Genomic DNA, 15,612 nt, shown 5'->3' on the forward strand with positions numbered 1-15,612 from the left:
AAGAGCTTAATCAAACAGAGGCGTTTACCCACAAAAAGACAACGAAGTACATGAATCATTAATGAAAGGTAGCGTCGATCAACTCAACCGAGAGTGCTACTCTATTTATGAGGCCCGGCAATACGCCTGATCACCACTGGACGTCAGTAGATTCCAGGTTGAAACTACAGTAGACTGTTTTTCCGTTGAAAAGTGAAACTATCAAGAAAACTTAGTTCAGACAGAAGTTTCTCAGACGGCGTGAAGGTAAATATATATTTATCTTAACATGCTTTAACGTTTCGGCTAATCAAATCATTGTGAATAAATGTGTTTGCAGATTTAAAAGAGATAATGTGAACTTTGATCGCTGTTTGGGCAATGCGCTTTGAGTTGTAACTTTCGCAGGAGATCGATTACATAAAACTTGCCAGGAATCCTCAGGCCACATTTCATTTTATGTGGCTCCTCCAAGCGAACTTGGAATGCGACAGTATAGCTTTCTCTCCAGCACAGCACACACGCAACCAATTGCATACCGACACTAGATATGAACTGCATAGGCTACAATCAATCGGCCACCAACAGGCCTAATGTAGCAGATGAATGTGATTTACACACGCGTTTATCACATGGTTTTTAATAACGTGACATCTGTAGTACTCTACATGTGTTTACAGAGCCTCCTATGACATAAGCGTGGAACAGGACTTTAGGATAAGTACAGAAGAGTATTAGGGCCAAGTGAAGAGGGGTGGGGGGGGGGGGGGGGGGGGGGGGGTCATGCCCCCCTGGGAAGTGAAAGTAATGAGAATAAATTATTGTTTCTGGTTAATTCTGAAGGGGAAATACATCCAAAACCTTCCTGATAATTGTGTCAATATATTCCAACCATAACTGTTTAGGCCCCTTGCTTTTTATTTTTTTTAGTAACGACATGCCACTGACTTTGAGTAAAGCCAGAGTGTCTATGTATGCAGATGACTCAACACTATACACGTCAGCTACTACAGTGACTGAAATGACTGCAACACTGAACAAAGAGCTGCAGTTAGTTAAAGAGTGGGTGACAAGGAATAAGTTAGCCCTAACTATTTCTAAAACTTAAAGCATTGTATTTGGAACAAAACACTCACTAAACCCTAAACCTCAACTAAATATTGTAATAAATAATGTGGAAATTGAGCAAATTGAGATTACTAAACTGCTTGGAGTAACTCTAGATTGTAAACTGTCATGGCCAAAACATATTGAGGCAGTAGTCCAGAACAGACTATGGGAGGCACAGTACGACAGAGAGCCATGACTACATGGAGCTCTACTCCACATCAAGTAACTGACGCAAGCAGTAAAATTAAATTTATAAAACAGATAAAAAAACACCTTATGGAACAGCGGGGACTGTGAAGCAACACAAACATTGGTGCACACACACACACACACACACACGATAACATACGCACTATACATACTGATAAGAGAATTATGTTCTCCAGGTACATCACCCAATTGAATTATATTACTCTGTCTGCAAACCAGAATGTGTAAGATCCAGGTCGAATGAAACAGACGGAGGCCCAGCTAAAATAGTCAAAAAGGTTTATTCACGGGACGTTCTAAAGTCAAGAATACAAATCAATTCATTTTATAGTGACTTCTCACGCCCACCCATACACACAACCATACACACACACATGTCCTGCTACGCACACACTGTCTGTCTCACTACCCAGCCGACAGAGATCAGTGACCTTGTCCTTGAGACGTACTCCCCATTCTCTCCCAAATCTCTAGTCAGGTCGGCACCAAGCTCAGACAGTCTGTGTTTAAAATACAATAAAGACATATTGTTTTACCCTAATTCTGACTAGGACAACACATTTATTGATTATGATTTTAGACATTCTAATCAATTCCATACAATTATATGTTTCAGGGTGGAATTTTCTAATCATTCAATTAACAGACAATTCTCACCTATCACATACACATGGATTTAGTACTGTAGATATGTGGTAGTGGTGGAGTAGGGGCCTGAGGGCACACAGTGTGTTGTGAAATCTGTGATTGTATTGCAATGTTTTTAAAAATGGTATAAACTGCCTTAATTTTGCTGGACCCCAGGAAAGGGGATAAAAATAATAAAAACAAATTGAAGTACCAATCATTTTGGTATTACTTTAAACTGTTGGTCTAACTCAGTTCAGGAAGTAACCACTATTGCCAATTTTTTTTGTGGAACGACTATGAGAAAGTCAGTTCTGGGGTCCATTCAGTTCGATTGAACGTTTTCTACATTGCATAATGGGTTGCACTGAAACACTTTTCCTCAAAATGTTTTTCAACGTTCTTGAAAAGGTTGCCTATGTTTGCTCCGTTTGGTGGGTGTGGCTTGAAACAATGAGTGACCAAAATGCACCTGTGCATTTTGAACCCACAGCCCAACCCCTTATTTTTCAACTGGTCATTCAGAAAGGCACTGTTTCCATTGAATTTAACATTGCATTACTGAACGCAGTTCTAGTGACTTTTCTACTCCAAAATAAATGAACATAAAATGATGGTGACGCCATTCAAATATAATTTTCCGCTACAAAAATTTGCCTCACAACATATTGGTCCTTTTATTCAGGCTGGTGTGTTAATTAGCAATAGCACCTGTAGCCCAACTAATGTAGCATAGTGGCTATAAATAAATAGGCTAAAGCATGGGGTTTCCCATCTGTATTTGTGCTAATCATTAGCTAGATTTGTCTTTAACCTTTATTTAACTAGGCAAGTCGGTTAAGAACAAATTCTTATTTACAATGACAGCCTACCCCGGCCAAAGCCAGACAACGCTGGGCCAATTGTGCGCCGCCCTATGGGACTCCCAATCACAGCCAGATGTGATGCAGACCTGGATTTGAACCAGGTACTGCAGTGACGCCGCTTGCACTGAGATGCAGTGTCTTAGACCCCCAGCTTTCTAGAAAATGTTGCCCCCCTTTCATCATGGGGGGGAACATAATTTGCCCCTCCCCCCATGCCCCTTATTAAGCTCCCCACAAAAATAGAATACGTTTTACTCATCAAGAAACAGTACATACAAAAAAACAGCTTACTGCTGTGCAATGTCAGGTGCATCCCTATCAATTATGACTAGGGTGGGCCAATTTCCTTTGTAGATTTTCTCAATTGAAATACAATTTAAAGTTGGTTCTGAGAGTATTCTTATAATGATTATTAGGTTGCATAAACATGAGTGCTCCCCCCCCCCCCCCCCCCCCCCCCCCCCCCCCCCCCCCCCCCCCCCCCCCCCCCCCCCCCCCCCCCCCAATTTTTGGCATTCACTTTTTTTTCCTAAACATAACTAAGGAGGATAGGTTACTGCCGCTGGTCAGAGTCTGAGACGGGCATGCTTGAGCCTACTGCCTGAGGTTCAGAGAAACAGTCCTTCTCAAATTATGTAACCTAATATAAATAATTTAAAAAAAGTTTATAATACTACCAAAGTTGTCTTTCACAAAATTGAGCCCAATATAACGGTTACCAATTATCCCTCATTTTGAGAAATACCGCTCACACGCGAGATGCACATCTCATTACTTCACAATAGAAACTTGCCATTTTGAAAAATATCCTTTTCTAAAAATTCTTATTCGTGCTTATGAATCTACTGTACTTCTTTATTTGTTACATGCTAGCTCACAGAATTAAGGGTTTGTTAAGAAGAGAGAGGAGAGAATAGGAGCTATCGCTCCTTTCTCCTTTCTCAACTTTTTTTCCCTTCACAAACAATGGCCTCTGAGGACCAGGCCATACCAAAAGCATAATTGGTGGCAGGGGGGGATCCAATCGTTAAAATGTGGAATTAAGTAGAACTGTGTGTAAAGCCACAGAAAGCCAGTAACTATGGTGGGATTTTTTTGGTAATATTGAGGGGGTATTATTGAGGGGTAATAAAGTCAAAATATTTTGAGAATGAAGTCCAAATTTTTAAGTATACCTTTTGAGAATAAAGTCGCAGTTATATTTCAAGATGAAAGTTGAAATGCCTTGTGAAATTCTACTTTAGCATTCATTGGCTTTAGTTAAAAGGTTTCCAAAGACAAAACCAACCTGGACAAAGGGGTAGACGTAACATAGTAAATGTAAATCCGGGCCTCGCCCATTAGTTTGATATGTTTCGTATAGTATGTATGAATTTGTGAATCTCATCATATGATATGTTACAAATTGCAATTCGTATGATATGTTACGAATTTCAATTTGGTGTGGCTAGGGATTATGTTTAAGGTTAGGAGTGAGGTTAAAGGGTTAAGGTTAGGGAAGGGTTAGCTAACATGCTAAGTAGTTGCAGAATAGCTAGTAAGTAGTTGCTAAGTTGCTAATTAGCTAAAATGTTAGTTGTCCGTGATGAGATCCGAACACGCAACGTTTGGGTTGCTAGACGTTTGCGTTATACTCCCACCAATACACCCCAACCAATTTTGCTTAAGTAACCTTCTGTCTTATGTAACCATACCAAACGTACCGTAACATATCATACTAATTTGAGTGTCTTGGATTTACATTTACTATGTCACGTCTAGTCTATGAAGCCAGACTGACAAAACATACAGTAATGGCTAAAGCATCTATGCAGCCATTTATTGCAATACCACACGGTTTCACTTTGTCAAATGAGTCGATATGCCATATCGACGAGCTTCACGCCTTGAGAATTGAGTGATCAGCTTGATTGTAGCTCTTTCGCATAGTGTCTCGTGTTACTACAAAACCTCTCTGAATTTCATGGAGATGCAGCCATCTTTCGTCTTGCATTTATCTATTACCGTTGATTTCACTTTGCACAAACTCCAATACCACATCCATGTCTGTGTGGTTCTTCCTTCTGAAAAGACCCGGTCTGTGACAAAACCTCTTTGAGGTCCTAATACTTACACTAATATGGTTATTACGTGCTAAAAGAGCAAGGATGTCCTTGTTACTAAAGCCAATTCTAAAGTATAGTTAGTTGTTCATTAGTTATAATTATTGTTATGTCATTCTTACAGACTTTGGCTTGAACTTTTTCACCGTCTTCTGATGTTTGGTAATGATATATTTAAGCAATAAGGCCCGAGGAGGTGTGGTATATGGCCAATATACCACGGCTAAGGGCTGTTCGTAGCACAATGCAACGCCAACATAGTGCCTGCACATATTGGCCTTATACCACAAACCCTTGAGGTGTCTTATTGCTATTATAAACCGGTTACCAGCGTAATTAGAGCAGTAAAAATACATATTTTGTCATACCCATGGTATACGGTCGGATATACCACAGCTGTCAGCCAATCAGCATTCAGGGCTCGAACCACCCAATTGATATATATATTTTTTTACTTCAAACCTCCTTCATAGGATGTGTGCTGCTAAAATGACAGAAGGGAGCGTGCATGTGGAATCCTGCAAGGCCCCTATGTTTTACAGACAAGCTGAACCGGCCACAGGTGAAGTACATCTGTCTGTCCTGCTTCTGCACGGCATCCGTTTCTCATCTGAGAACTGGCTCAATATAGGAACACTGGAGACATTGGCCAAAGCTGGCTGTCGTGCAGTGGCCATCGACCTACCAGGTGAGCTTCGGTTGTAAATAGTAGTAAGTGAGAATGTGTTACTCAATTGATCTCTGACCTGTAACACCACCTCTCTCTTTCTCTCCCCTCCCCCCGCCCCCAGGTTTTGGCCAATCTAAGTCAGCAGTAGCCCCCTCTGCTGTAGGAGAGCTGGCCCCTGGTGGGTTCCTGAAACAGGTGTGTGAGGCACTGGGGATGGGGCCAGTGGTTGTGGTCAGTCCCTCCCTGAGTGGCATGTACTCCCTGCCCTTCCTCTTCCAGCACGAGGCTCTGGTCCGGGCTTACATCCCGGTGGCTCCCATCTGCACTGAGAAATTCACAGCAGAACAGTACAGCAGCATACAGGTGTGTGTGTGTGTGTGTGTGTGTGTGTGTGTGTGTGTGTGTGTGTGTGTGTGTGTGTGTGTGTGTGTGTGTGTGTGTGTGTGTGTGTGTGTGTGTGTGTTGAGGGATTATGGCTCTCTGCTCTTTCGTTTCTCTTCTGTGGTTGGTTTCTCTTCTGTGGTTAGTTGCAAACATTGACTTTGCCTCTATGAAACATGCCTTGTGTTCCGGTGCTCTGTGTGACTTTAGTCAGGATTCAATCCGAACGCGGGTTGCAGACAATGCCGCTTTCAAAGGCAATTTCCTTCAGTAGCTGCGTCGTATACAACCCGCGCTCAGCTTGAATCGCTGCCATTGTATGTGACACCGGGTAACATTTGAGCTAACCACCTCCACTTTCATTCCAGACTCCATCTTTGATTGTCTATGGAGACCAGGATGCTCAGCTTGGAGAGGTTTCTCTGAACAACCTGAGGAGCCTGGCTAATCACAAGGTTGCGGTGATGAAAGGAGCAGGACATCCGTGCTACCTGGACGACCCGGCCACGTGGCACAGAGCTCTCACTGACTTTCTCAATACGTTGTGATGTTGTTCAGTGTCTTTGGGATATCTGTCCATGGATGCAGCACTATACGGCCATTCTTAATCCAACACTCCCAGCATTTAGTTATATAAACCAAATTGATACTGTATGTTTGTTAATTTGTCAAAAGCTAGTTTAGATTATAATTTTTTTAAATCAAAGACTAGCGTGTGGTGTTTTGGAGACCTGTAACTGTGGTTCAGTACAATGCTCTTGCTGATATACTGTACTTGTACTGTGTGTGTGTGTGTGGCCTATACAGGATGTATGTACCTGACATGAGTCCTGGTATTACAAATGCAAAAACAAACACCACACAATGAAATGAAGTGAAAAATATGAACATTATTTAATAACTGATTCTCTGTAATAAACAATTTGAAAATATTTTACAAGGAGTCACAGACACAATATTTTACAAATTTTGCCCTCTTCTTCTTCTTCTTTTTTTTTAGCTTCATCAGTACAAAAGAATGGAGCGATGTGGACCAATGCCCAGAGAGAGGGAGCTAAATCTTCCACGCACACACATACACTCACACACACCAAAAATCAAATCAAAAACGGTTGATTTCAGATCTCAAACTTATCTTCACTTTATTCCTATTTTTTACTTCACTTAAAATTTGACAGATTTTACTATTTTTTTTTTCTTTTTTGATATATATATATATATTTTACACATTTGGCAAACATGGTCACATAGCACCAGACTACAGAATCACATACGCGTCTTTCCCACAGAGACGCACCTACACGGACACAGCAAGGGTAAGGAAGGGCAGGGGAGGAGCCACGTGAAGACCCTCCCTTTGAGGCTGGCCGTAAAGTACACCACTTCCTCTCACCCCAAGCTGTTCCTATTTTTTTTATTTTTTTGTGGGGGGGGGGGGGGGGCAAAAAGTAAATTTTGCAAACCACAGACCTGTGTCCCTCAGCACACTCTTGTGTCCACTTCTGGGACACACAGACATACTCATGATTCTTTGACCTTCTGTTTGAAACGGTCCCATGCTGATCTGTGGAGACCCCACTCCCTGAGCTAGCCTCTGACATCCCACAAGGGGGAATAAACATCCTTGGCTTACTTCAGTCTAGAGCTGAACATCCCCAATCTGTGCATGTGTAGGTATAACTGTTAGTGTTACATATGAATGTTGCGATCTACAGAGGGACAAACAATTGCTGTGATAGAATACAATAGAACTACAAGAGTCATTTCTAAAATGGTGAACCCATACATTGAAAGGAGTCAATTACAGATTCAGAATATCTTTTTTTTTGGCTCAGTCTTTCATTGAGATAATGATGGAATTAACTAACATTTGTCTTGCCAAAAATGATATTGTTCACTGTACAATACATTATGTGCGTATTTATGGTTACACAGTAAAGGAGGTTTTGGGGTTTAGGATGTGTCCACGTTAACAAACTGAGACAGCGAGGAGAAGTGGAGGGATTTCAGAGTCAACACAGATTCAGAGTTAAATATAAACTATGAAAGCCCTCCACTCCAACCAGGAATCAAAGCGGCATGTGCACAAGAAACTCGCATCCTTTTATATAGACAAACAGACACATGAAAATCGAAACCCCTTCAAATTCAGAGCTCAACACTCTGGATTGGGAAAAGTCTTCAGAGAAAAGTAAATATTTGAGAGACTCTGTGTGTGTGTGTGTGCGTGTGCGTGTGTGAGAGAAAGAGAGAGAACACTGAATTGGCGCTTGATAGAACACTAAGGCATTGAGAGAGGCTTTGTCACTATGTTGCCTTAGAAACAGAAAAACACTGACATATTAAACATTCTTTTGAACACCTCTGTGAATGCAGCTCCCTCATGACAACATATTGAGAAAACCGGTCAGAAGAAAATGGATTGGATCATTTTTTAACTCCATAACTACGTCTGATATAACACTTCTTCCGTTGGAATTGGAACAACAAACAGCTACGCTACCACAACTGTCATTCCCCGTCCCCTCAACCCAGTTTTAAAGACATTCACTTTGAGGGTTAACACAAACATACACCCATACACAAACACAAACGCACATATGGTTCAGGCAGAAATGCAACGATAGCAGTCAGGTGGCTCTGTAAAGGTAGATCTGTGGCCAGTTAAGTTGCTTTATACTGATGGTGTAGCTTTATAGATGGCCCTGTAAATGTACTGTACAGCACCGTTACATGGTGGCAATCAGTTAGCCCTGGTACGGTACAGCAGCTAATAGCCACAGCCAATTTGGATGTCTACATTAAGATGCAATATCCTCCTAGTCAATATGGTGTATAAAGCTACTGTAGATAGATAGCCAATAGACTGGCTCTATAAAAATCTTGTAGCTCCACAGCCATTAGGGTGGCTGTTCTATAAAGGTACTGCACAGTAGCTCTATAGCCAATGCTTTCCAAAACAGTGCACCAAGGCACTATGACAACAGAGAGTGGCTCCTAAACATGGGAGTTTAATGACATTTCACTTCAAATTGATCAGAATGACATGGATTACACACCCTGACTGCAGTTCAGTCGTCACCATAAGTAGTAGTGACCTCTGCTCTATTTCTTTATACGGGAAATGTTAAGCCCCAATCTCCCAGCAGCAAATGGTCTGAAGTTAAACAGCATCTGTCAAAGGTAATTCAAGCTAAGGTCTGCTAAAACCCACCCGCATCTAAAATGAGGTGCTCATAGGCCAGTCGGAATAGATATTTGTTTATCTGCTGTGGTGGCAACAGTTTATAAGCGCATACAAATACAGTCCTAGGAACATTAGCGGACATGGTGGAGCGGCTGTATGAGGATTGGCAGAGGGGTTAGCTGTCACTGGGGTCCTACATCATCCATCTGTAGCAGATGTCAGAATGTCCATTGATCAGAAAGGATAGTACTGTATTATACACCACCTACAGCAATGAAGCCGAAACGATCTGACTTTTCAGAGGCTAAATACCGATACCTAATAAACAGGAGTAGGCAAGTATTCCTTCTTTTTTTTTTTGCAAGGGAAAAGTTAGAAGTGGCTTTGTCCGATTCGGACACATAATTACCTATTCATTACCTAATATTAGTCAACTATGATGATCAAAGACGTCAGATGTTATTCTTTGTAAGACTACTATTTGATAGAATAGTTCCATATTACCATTTGTTACAATGATTATATACACAGTACCGTGCTTCCAGGGGCAGAAAAAGTTCTAACTTCAAGTGAAGAACAGTAGAGGACCCACAAGAAGAATCGGTATTCAGCCGCTGTCAGTTCAAACCTCAGTTATTTCTACCACTATTTCTGCAGCTTCCGTTTCTGCTTTTTTCCGCTCACTAATTTGGCTATACAAATAAGACCACATGAAAAGTCTAGCTCATCTTGGCAAGAAGTAGATATAGTGCATAAATAAATTCATGTAACACCTAACAACTTCCATTGCAAATAATACTCTAATATATGGTTTGAATACGCATCACTTCAACAGTTTATAATTGTATGTTTTTGTATACTTGAAAGCTATTTTTTCCCCCTTCATTTTCTTGTTACAGTCACTATAAATGGCTGAATGGTACGCACAGTAGCCCCCTATGAGAGACAAATGACAGAGTGGTGAGACTCTGAGCAGACCAGAGATGAATGAGAGTGATGGAGGCAATGTCTCCTCATCCCGTCTTGACTAACAGAGGCGGAAACGGACAACCTAAACTCTGCTGTAATCCATGACGGCTGGAGCTCTGTGGCGTGGCATCCGACTTGCCTTTTCACTTCTCACTTGTCCTGCTGATGTGGGCGGGACCTTTTCTATTCTTGACAGCCTCTTGCGATTGTCGTGGTTGGAACACCACCTAAATAACTTCAAATGGATGTGACGGTAGGTAACTCGCCGAGGACAATAAAGGTCCTGCAACCGTCACTAAGAGACAACAATAGAAGCTAGCTGGGTACAGTAGTGCGGTACTCAGGGCTTCCGAGTTGCAGGTGGCAGAAAGTCTCATTATTACCTATGACTGGAGCAGGGTCGGGGCATAGAGGGTAGGAGAGGGCGGCGGCTTTAGGATGGACAAAGCTGGTGGGAGCAGACGAGAGGAAAATTAAAGTAGGAGGGGCAGAATATGGGTGCTGGCGATTGGATAGAGCAGGACGAGCTGAATCGTGAGCAGGGTCTGGAAGGAGGGGCGGAAGGAGTGGCCGCTCCCGCAGTCAGATGTGTTCTCCTGGAGAGGAAAGGAGACACGTTTAGAGTGATATAGTGAAATTGTTGAAAATACCACATTAATTTTCACAGCGTCTTTGTGAAAATAGGGTCTGTGCGCATGATTATTCTAGTGTCTGTGTACACAGGTGCTGACTTGTACGCTCAGTTGTAAGTCTTACAGCGAGATTGTAGTCGTAGCACACAGTTGGCCCTTTTCGATACCTCGCTGCACTCATATCCTCACATGATGGGTTATCGTCCTTGACTGGAAGAGGCGTGGCTAAGGAATGACTCACTACCTACATGCATACTGTATAGTCACTCTCAAGTCTCCATAGCTTCCTCTCCCACTTACACAGGTTTATGCCACGAGCAAAAACATTTAACTCAAAGAGTAACGCAACATGCAAAAATGTACATGGGTTGACATTAACACCAGTGAGTTGAATGTGAAAAACAGCCACTGTTATTCACGAGTCCGTAAAGAGAGACAAATGAAAGGAGAAGATTCCCAACAGCAGGTGCGTTGGTAACAATGAATGTATATATGAGCAGACAAAGCCATCGATCACGTGACACCTTTCATTCCCATGTGAAGACTCAATAGCGCATTGAAGACACATGAGGTCGGTTAACACGGAGAGATAACATGTACAGTTTGAGCTACTCCAGGGAGTAACGTTGCAGGCCAGCTCAGTGCTGCCCCCTCTCATTGAGTAACTCAAGTTGAAGGCCGACCGGGGTACTGCAGGCTGCCATCAGCGACTACATTGAACAACAATATAAACGCAATATAAACACATGTGAAGTGTCGGTCCCATGTTTCATGAGCTGAAATAAAACATCCCAGAAATGTTTCATGAGCACAAAAACTTATTTCTCTCAAATTTTGTCACAAATTTGTTTACATTGTTTACATGTTAGTGAGAATTAATTTTAATTGACTGATTTCCTTATATGAATTGTAACTCCTTTTGTTGCACCTTTATATTCTTGTTCAGGATAAATTATCCTTATAATATGATATATTATTAAAACTTCTTGTGTGCGATTAAAAAAAAAAAAATAGGACATACATTAGAAGCAATTATTGGTACTCTGATTGTCTTCAAAACATTTTTGGATTTACAAAAATATTTTTCCATTCACTATAATTGGGGATTCTGTTTTCTGCTAACAATGTGCAGTACCGCGGTCGGCCTTGAATTTCCGTGGCTTCAAAGAGAGGGGGCAGTCGTTCTCCCCTGATTGGTAAGGATACACTCTGTCTCCGCTTGGGACAGTTTCTCCAACTCGCAGGTGTTGCAGGGCATCTTCTCTGCTACCACAAACAGCAGGTTGGTGTTGTTTAACCTCTTGGCATGGATCAGCCTACAGAGAGAGAGCGAGACAGTGTCAACAACAAACTCTTCTTATATGACCAGCTTGTTAACTGTTGGATCAGCTCTAGCCTCATTTACTTAATGATGCTTCTATTTCATTAGTTCTGATAGCATTTCACACACTTTTAGATGAATTAAGGACTATTACCGAACTTTGTGTTCCGTGAATCATGTTTGTGTATGAGTTGTTAGTGTATAGTGAAGTCACCTGGAGCAGTTGCCACAGTCCTGCAGGATGTCATAGGAACTGTTGATGTTGGTGAAGTAGAACTGAGTCTGTATCGTCACACAGCTGGTCTCTCTGGAGTCCATCCCCTCTGCCTCCACCTCATCTACAACTCGCAGACAAAGACAAACACGTTTGTATTTGTATTTTTTTAAAGCAACAACAATACAACACAAAAACAATACAAGTGGCTGCTAAACACAAATGGCCGCTCCCATCAGTGGGCGCGCTCGCCCCCACCAGATGCAGTTGAAGTCGGAGGTTTACTTAGCCAAATACATTTAAACTCAGTTTTACACAATTCCTGACATTTAATCCTAGTAAAAATTCCCTGTCTTAGGTCAGTTAGGATCACCACTTTATTTTATGAATGTGAAATGTCAGAAGAGTAGTGCCTCCTTGCTCGCACACACTTTTTTCAGTTCTACCAATACATTTTCTATAGGATTGAGGTCAGGGCTCTGTGATGGACACTCCAGTACCTCGACTTTGTTGTCCTTAAGCCATTTTGCCACAACTTTGGAAGTATGCTTGGGGTCATTGTCCATTTGGGAGACCCATTTGCGACCAAGCTTTAACTTCCTGACTGATGTCTTGAGATGTTGCTTCAATATATCCACATAATTTTCCGTCCTCATGATGCCATCTATTTTGTGAAGTGCACCAGTCCCTCCTGCAGCAATGCACCCCCACAACATGATGCTGCCACCCCCGTGCTTCACGGTTGGGATGGTGTTCTTCAGCTTGTGAGCCTCCCCTTTTCCCTCCAAACATAACAATGGTCATTATGGCCAAACAATTCTATTTTTGTTTCATCAGACCAGAGGACATTTCTTCAAAAAGTACAATCTTTGTCCCCATGTGCAGTTGCAAACCGTAATCTGTCTTTTTTATGGCGGTTTTGGAACAGTGGCTTCTCCCTTGCTGAGCGGCCTTTCAGGTTATGTCAATATAGGACTCGTTTTACTGTGGATATAGTTACTTTTGTACCTGTTTCCTCCAGCATCTTCAGAAGGTCCTTTGCTGTTGTTCTGGGATTGATTTGCACTTTTCGCACCAAAGTACATTCATCTCTAGGAGACAGAACGTGTCTCCTTCCTGAGTGGTATGACAGCTGTGTGGTCCCATGGTGTTTATACTTGTGTACTATTGTTTGTACAGATGAATGTGGTACCTTCAGGCATTTGGAAATTGCTCCCAAGGATGAACCAGACTTGTGGAGGTCTACAATTTGTTTTTCTGAGGTCTTGGCTGATTTCTTTTGATTTTCCCGTGATGTCAATCAAAGAGGCACTGAGTTTGAAGGTAGATCTTGAAATACATCCACAGGTACACCTCCAATTGACTCAAATTATGTCAATTAGCCTATCAGAAGCTGCTAAAGCCATGACATAATTTTCTGGAATTTTGCATGCTGTTTAAAGGCACAGTCAACTTAGTGTATGTGAACTTCTGACCCACTGGAATTGTGAAACAGTGAATGATAAGTGAAATAATCTGTCTGTAAACAATTGTTGGAAAAATTACTTGTGTCATGCACAAAGTAGATGTCCTCACCGACTTGCCAAAACTATAGTTTGTTAACAAGAAATGTGTGGTGTGGTTGAAAAAACGAGTTTTAATGACACCAACCTAAGTGTATGTAAACATCCAAATTCAACTGTATGTCACTAGTACAGTCTAGTGTTGCAGTCGCTTTCCATTTTAAAGAAACATATATGACAGTGATATAACTCTTCAAAAGTGTAGGGTAAACACACAGAGCACAGAATATCTCTGCTTTGTACCCACCTGTGACAAACCAGCTGTGGTAAGCCATTCCACAGAGCAGCTGCTGGAATAGGGACCTGGGGCAGAAACATTTTTATTTAGTCTTTATTTTGACAGGCAAAACATACTGAGACCTCGGCCTCTTTTCCAAGTGTACAATACAATTTAAATATACACATTAAACATGTATTTTCTTTGATCATGGTTTTAAGGATGCATGTTTGTGGCTTTGTTTTAGCAGTGTGTGTTTCAGGCCATAGTACTTTTGTGTTCTCTGGTCTTACCAGGCAGCTGCTGATGTCCACCAGGCCAGGTTCACAAAGTCGGCAATGGTGGGCTGACCACACCGAGAGGGAAACAGGGGAAGCATTACCACCGGAACACATTGAGTGTTCACAATTGAATAATTTGCTAGCCTTCAAGCTGTCGCCCGTTCTTCAGTCATTCACTAGGGCTACAGCCATGTCTTTCACCCGTTGTCCTTACCACAAACACGCCTCTTGGCGCAGCCCCGGTGTTGCTGCTCGGCACGGGGTCACACACAGACTGGTAGTCAAAGGACTGCTTCCGGTTGTAAAAGGAGTTGTTGTAGAGAGCATGCATCAGGTAGGGGTCCACCTCACTGAAGAACATGCCAATCTGTAGAAGAGGGAATACAGGGTCATACAACATGCAGCTACGGTATATCACAAAAGTGAGTACACCCCTCACGTTTTTGTAAATATTTGAGTATATCTTTTCATGTGACGACACTGAAGAAAGGACACTTTGCTACAATGTAAAGTCGCGAGTGTGCAGCTTGTATAACAGTGTACATTTGCTGTCCCCTCAAAATAACTCAACACACAGCCGTTAATGTCTAAACCGCTGGCAACAAAAGTGAGTACACCCCTAAGTGAAATTGTCCAAATTGGGCCCAATTAGCCATTTTCCCTCCCCGGTGTCATGTGACTCGTTAGTGTTACAAGAGAGCAGGTGTGTTAAATTTGGTGTCATCGCTCTCACACTCCCTCATACTGACTGGTCACTGGAAGTTCAACATGGCACCTCATGGCAAAGAACTCTGAGGATCTGAAAAAAAGAATTGTTGCTCTACATAAAGATGGCCTGGGCTATAAGAAGATTGCCAAGACCCTGAAACTGAGCTGCAGCACGGTGGCCAAGACCATACAGCGGTTTAACTGGACAGGTTCCACTCAGAACAGGCCTCGCCATGGTCGACCAAAGAAGTTGAGTGCACGTGCTCATCATCATATCCAAAGGTTGTCTTTGGGAAATAGACGAATGAGTGCTGCCAGCATTGCTGCAGAGGTTGAAGGGGTGGGGGGTCAGCCTGTCAGTGCTCAGACCATACGCGTACACTGCATCAAATTGGTATGCATGGCTGTCGTCCCAGAAGGAAGCCTCTTCTAAAGATGATGCACAAGAAAGCCCGCAAACAGTTTGCTGAAGACAAGCAGACTAAGGACATGGATTACTGGAACCATGTCCTGTGGTCTGATGAGACCAAGATAAACTTATTTGGTTCAGATGGTGTCAAGCGTGTGTGGCGGCAA

At 42.2% G+C, this 15,612-nt stretch overlaps 2 protein-coding genes across 5 annotated transcripts in view; one reads left to right on the forward strand and one right to left on the reverse strand.

The window, feature by feature from the left end:
- The first annotated feature begins 97 nt into the window (after window positions 1–97).
- Window positions 98–7,385, forward strand: LOC110527808 (protein ABHD14B). The gene is made up of 4 exons (XM_021609332.2): window positions 98–246; window positions 5,368–5,582; window positions 5,686–5,927; window positions 6,314–7,385. Exons 2-4 carry the CDS (start codon window positions 5,369–5,371, stop codon window positions 6,491–6,493), a joined length of 636 nt encoding a protein of 211 aa, XP_021465007.1. The 5' UTR covers window positions 98–246; window position 5,368; the 3' UTR covers window positions 6,494–7,385.
- LOC110527806 (voltage-dependent calcium channel subunit alpha-2/delta-2) overlaps window positions 6,816–15,612 on the reverse strand; it is a 294,926-nt gene continuing 286,129 nt past the window's right edge. For all 4 annotated transcript variants that reach the window (XM_036983281.1, XM_036983283.1, XM_036983280.1 and 1 more), the window contains 7 exons: window positions 14,543–14,695; window positions 14,341–14,393; window positions 14,078–14,133; window positions 12,269–12,392; window positions 11,940–12,049; window positions 10,858–10,943; window positions 6,816–10,697 (listed from right to left, as the gene is read on the reverse strand). In XM_036983281.1, the coding sequence (XP_036839176.1) occupies window positions 10,575–10,697; window positions 10,858–10,943; window positions 11,940–12,049; window positions 12,269–12,392; window positions 14,078–14,133; window positions 14,341–14,393; window positions 14,543–14,695 (705 nt within the window). In that variant the 3' untranslated portion in view covers window positions 6,816–10,574. The remainder of the gene's footprint in view (window positions 10,698–10,857; window positions 10,944–11,939; window positions 12,050–12,268; window positions 12,393–14,077; window positions 14,134–14,340; window positions 14,394–14,542; window positions 14,696–15,612) is intronic.

Source organism: Oncorhynchus mykiss, chromosome 7 (genome assembly GCF_013265735.2).
Source record: "Oncorhynchus mykiss isolate Arlee chromosome 7, USDA_OmykA_1.1, whole genome shotgun sequence".
In the NCBI taxonomy this organism is placed as follows: domain Eukaryota; kingdom Metazoa; phylum Chordata; class Actinopteri; order Salmoniformes; family Salmonidae; genus Oncorhynchus; species Oncorhynchus mykiss.

What these genes read in the sequence shown, in the direction of transcription:
- LOC110527808 (XM_021609332.2), top strand. Translation starts at nt 5,369, where the DNA reads ATGTGTGCTGCTAAAATGACAGAAGGGAGCGTGCATGTGGAATCCTGC. An exon ending in AGTGGCCATCGACCTACCAG is followed by an intron (nt 5,583 to 5,685) that starts GTGAGCTTCGGT and finishes CCCCGCCCCCAG; the next exon opens with GTTTTGGCCAATCTAAGTCA. An exon ending in AACAGTACAGCAGCATACAG is followed by an intron (nt 5,928 to 6,313) that starts GTGTGTGTGTGT and finishes CTTTCATTCCAG; the next exon opens with ACTCCATCTTTGATTGTCTA.